This window comes from Entelurus aequoreus, linkage group LG23 (genome assembly GCF_033978785.1).
Source record: "Entelurus aequoreus isolate RoL-2023_Sb linkage group LG23, RoL_Eaeq_v1.1, whole genome shotgun sequence".
Taxonomy (NCBI): Eukaryota; Metazoa; Chordata; class Actinopteri; order Syngnathiformes; family Syngnathidae; genus Entelurus; species Entelurus aequoreus.
Window position 1 is genome coordinate 42,669,195 of NC_084753.1, and position 5,000 is coordinate 42,674,194.

Here is a 5,000-nt window from a genome sequence, read left to right on the forward strand (position 1 = left end):
ATGAAATGCAAATATATATATATATATATATATATATGTATATTTCTTTTTAATGCATCTTATTGGCATTTTTCCAGATATCATTCCATGACATGTCAGGGGTTGATTTTTTTTTATTTTTTTTTTTCCCATAAAGAAATACAATCATGTGTGCTTACGGACTGTATCCCTGCAGACTGTATTTATCTATATTGACATATAATGTATATATTGTGTTTTTTATGTTGATTTAATAAAAAATAAAAAATATATTATTTTTTATTTTGTATTTTTATTTTTTTTTCTTCATCATTTTACCTGGCCTGGGAATGATATGTGTTAAAAAAAAAGTACTTCATATATATATATATATATATATATATATATTTATATATATATATATACACTGCAGTTCAAAGGTTTGTAGACGGTCGAGTTTCAGATGAAAGTTCTATTTTTCTGGCCATTTTGAGCGTTTAATTGACCCCACAAATATGATGCTCCAGAAACTCAATCTGCTCAAAGGAAGGTCAGTTTTGTAGCTTCTGTAACGAGCTAAACTGTTTTCAGATGTGTGAACATGATTGCACAAGGGTTTTCTAATCACCAATTAGCCTTCTGAGCCAATGAGCAAACACATTGTACCATTAGAACACTGCAGTGATAGTTGCTGGAAATGGGCCTCTATACACCTATGTAGATATTGCACCAAAAACCAGACATTTGCAGCTAGAATTGTCATTTACCACATTAGCAATGTATAGAGTGTATTTCTTTCAAGTTAAGACTAGTTTAAAGTAGGGCTGCAACTAACGATTAATTTGATAATCGATTAATCTGTCGATTATTGCTTCGATTAATCGATTAATAATCGGATAAAAGAGACAAACTACATTTCTATCCTATCCGGTATTTTATTGAAAAAAAAACAGCATACTGGCACCATACTTATTTTGATTATTGTTTCTCAGCTGTTTGTAAATGTTGCAGTTTATAAATAAAGGTTTAGTAAAAAAAAAAAAAAAAAAAAAAATTTAATTTAAAAAAAATAAAAATAAAAATAAAAACTCTGCGCATAGCATAGATCCAACGAATCGATGACTAAATTAATCGGCAACTATTTTAATAATTGATTTTAATCGATATAATCGATTAGTTGTTGCAGCCCTAGTTTAAAGTTATCTTCATTGAAAAGTACAGTGTTTTCCTTCAAAAATAAGGACATTTCAATGTGACCCCAAACTTTTGAACAGTAGTGTGTATATATATATATATATATATATATATATATATATATATATATATATATATATATATATATATATATATTATATATTTATTACATATTTTTGTACCTTCATTTCAAGAGTTTGTTTACATTGGTTGTTGTCCATGCTTGTTTTGACATTTGATGTACTTTCCGCCTTGAGAGCTGAGGGGAAGTAAACATGTTAACATTTATTACATTTGTCTCCTGCTCCATATTTACGTAGGTCCTAAAAAAAATGTCAATAAGTATCAATATGGACCAATATATAACACTTACATGGTGATACGGTTTTCAGCCCTGTGTAACTGCCGATATTGGGAGATCCACTGTACGAGTACACTTTGATTCTGCGTGAACGCTAGCAAGCAAACCCTTGGCAAAGCCTTTGGTTGACCTGTGTAGACCATCTCTAATCTGGACGACTGTGATGTTGGTTTCCTTCCACAGCCTGGCGGTGTCCCATAAACTAGACTCGGACACTAACCCAACCTTTCTGCCCCAACATCCTCCTCCTCTGCACCATTCTAACCCCTTCTGTCGCTCACAGCTCACCATGTCGCCCGCCAACCCTTTTCTCTCCTTCCTCCAGCACAACCCTTTTTATGAAGACATGGTAACTCCGCCCCTAACTTCCTCGCTGCCCCCTATGCCCTTCCTTTCCAGTTCTCGGCCTCCCATAGCGCAACTCTTTCCACAGTCGAATAACCTTACCCCTACGCAGTGCTGTGGCAGTCCGAGTACCGAGGACTTCGTCCCTCGTTTCACCAACGCTGCGCTCTCCACGGGAGAGGCCTTCAGCAAGAAGGCTGCCAATCCTTTTACCGGGGATCAGGAACCCGATCCGGGGTGGGACGAATCCTTTGAGGCGTTTGCCTCTGATAGGCTGCAAGTTCCCCAAGACTGCACCACAGCTGACCAAATATGTCAAGGCTTAGTCAGTTCCCGTCCTCAAGAGCACGGCACGGATCAAGGGACAAATACCAATGGTAATGACACACTGAATCCTAAACCTTCAGGTCTCACCATTCACTGTCTGGACACGATCCCTGAGGATGCAAGCTTTGACTACCACAATGAAATGTTCAGCACGTTCACAATCTCACAATCATCCCGTCACCCTGAATTGCATCAAGCTAACAGCAGCACTAACACAAACATCTTAACTGACGCTAACACTCATCCCGCCGCCTGTCACACCTCCAGTTTGCCGGATCCTGCCGGCTCCTCGGGTATAGGCAGTTCTGTCGACGACGACTTCCTCGCCTGCCTTTCTTCGTATTCAGTGTCAGACGTATTCTCTGCTGGCTCCTCAGATGAAACCGAGCCACAAAAGAGTGAAAGAAGTGTTCTCAGCTCGGAGATTTTGTCTGAATCAGCTATCAGCTGTCAGGATTGTAGCGCTTACGATTATCTACCTACTGATGCAGCCCAAAAAACTATGATTCCGAACGAGCATGAGACTGTAGAGGCAGACTGGTCGGATCCAGAGGGGTCAGGAGTCCTTACCCTGGGATTGAAAGGTGCAGATATACAGACGCCAACAAAAAAGGACCTGCAACCAAAGCCCAATATCTCTCCACCGTCTAACCACCAAAATGAAGAGAAATGCCAAGGTGAATCTAGTGGATCGATGCAGGCCTTTTCAGGTAAACCGTTTTCCACTCTGCCATCTCTCTACATCACAACGTTCTCCCCGGACACCAGGAAGTCCTTGCCCCTCGAGGACATGGGAGGACAGGAAGGTCACCAACAGCCTCTTGGACCCTTTAGGCTTTTTGGCGAGCCCTTCACCGCCAACTCTAAGACATTTGACCAGAATGCCAGTAGTTTTCTCCAAAGCCTCTATGTGACCCCTGACTCACAGAGCTACCAAAGTTGCCGGTCACAACCGTCTTCCATGTTAGAGTTCACTGAGAAGCTCGATTCTGAGAACTTGTGTGAGGAGTTTGGGGCTATTCCGAGCCCCGAGGATTCCAACAGTAGTTCAAAAAAACAAATTGACTGGTTTCCACAGTCTCTGGTCATGGAGGACAAAACGGGTACCTGTGAGCCAGGTATCACAGCAAATGGTGACGAGAGATTGCCAGTTCTCCCTGCGACTCTAAAAGACTTTCATTTAAAAGCCAGACGTAGCGCCGTTTTAGATGACTTGTTTGTGAGAAAGCCGCTGCTACTGCACCGCTCCCGGTCCGAAGGAACCCTCGCAACCACCCTGGACAATCTCCTCCCACTCTCTCTCTGGAACGAGCTCCAGGAGTTGTCCTCTTCCCAGTGTGACACCTCCCTTTTCACCCCCTCTGCTGCTCCTCTAACTCCTCAAAGTAGCTGCCTCCCGTCTCTCCCGTCCCCTCTTTCCGGCGCCTCTGCGCCACCCAGCGTGTTCGAGTCGCCCGCCCGGGCAAAGCCAAAACTTCAGGAGGCGCAGGAACGCCGGCAGTGTCGGGAGAACAGGTGAGGTTGCGCATGCTCAATCAGGTGGATGAAGCACTTTCTTTTCCGCCCTCCGTCTTCCGGACTGTCCTCTCCGTTAACTGGCCCTCCTTCCGCCTGCTTGTTCTCTGTGCCGCTGACTCCAAAGGGGACCCTGAGTTGTGGTGTGACCTTCTCTTTTTATCACTCTGTTAACACACAAACGCACTAATCCTGTCAGGGCTTCCTCCGTAGGTGTCCTGTCTTCGTGGTATTGGGAGGGGAAACACTGCCTCCGGCCAATTAGCAGTTATTATTTCCCGCCCATTCTTACCACAAACCTTTCCTTTTCCTACGCACACAAGCACCATCCCCCCCTTCCTCTTATAGGACCTGTTATTGTTCTCACACTCCCCCCGCCCCCCCCCAAAAAGGTGTTGTTGTGTTACTGATAGCGTTTCCTTTTCACCCGGGGGCAATAACTCACTTAACACAATGTTTGCATGCAGGCACACAATTAAAACCACTTCAGAATAAATTCAGCGACGTTCATTTCCAAAGAAGAGCCTCTACACCAGACCTGGGCAAAACACGGCCCGTTAGGATTTTCGATCCGGCTTTAATTTTTTTTAGACCTTTATCATCAAAACTGTAGCCGCCATTATGGTGTGCAGTGCTGTTTTTAAATTACTGTAAGTCTTGAACTATAACGGTCAAAATCTGCGCTTCGTGTGTTATACGAGTTATTACTGACAACTTCAAAGGGTGAGCTAGCCTCGGGGTTAGCAACTCGGGCTTTTAGCCTAGTAGCTAGCACGCTAACCTCTCAATCGGGCCTCAGCTACAATGGTGCCGTGACCCGGATTGGAGTGAGTGGCGTTTAGTAGGGTGAGTTTAACAGAGGCCAGCCATGGTGTGTGGGTCTTTTGTACCTTGATAAACCTTACTCCCTGACAACTTCAAAGGGTGAGCTAGCCTCGGGGTTAGCAACTCGGGCTTGTAGCCTAGTAGCTAGCACGCTAACCTCTCAATCGGGCCTCAGCTACAATGGTGCCGTGACCCGGATTGCAGTGAGTGAGGTTTATTGGGGTGAGTTTAACAGAGGCCAGGCATGGTGTGTGGGTCTTTTGTACCTTGATAAACTTTACTCCCTGACAACTTCAAAGGGTGTGCTAGCCTCGGGGTTCGCAGCTCGGGCTTTTAGCCTAGTAGCTAGCACGCTAACCTCTCAATCGGGCCTCAGCTACAATGGTGCCGTGACCCGGATTGCAGTGAGTGAGGTTTATTGGGGTGAGTTTAACAGAGGCCAGGCATGGTGTGTGGGTCTTTTGTACCTTAATAA

The 5,000-nt window shown here is 44.1% G+C and overlaps 1 protein-coding gene across 1 annotated transcript in view; it reads left to right on the forward strand.

Annotated features, from left to right (window-relative positions):
- rab11fip5a (RAB11 family interacting protein 5a (class I)) overlaps positions 1-5,000 on the forward strand; it is a 50,794-nt gene that overhangs the window by 42,443 nt on the left and 3,351 nt on the right. The window contains exon 4 of the mRNA XM_062034019.1: positions 1,697-3,700. Coding sequence (XP_061890003.1) covers positions 1,697-3,700 — 2,004 coding nt within the window. The remainder of the gene's footprint in view (positions 1-1,696; positions 3,701-5,000) is intronic.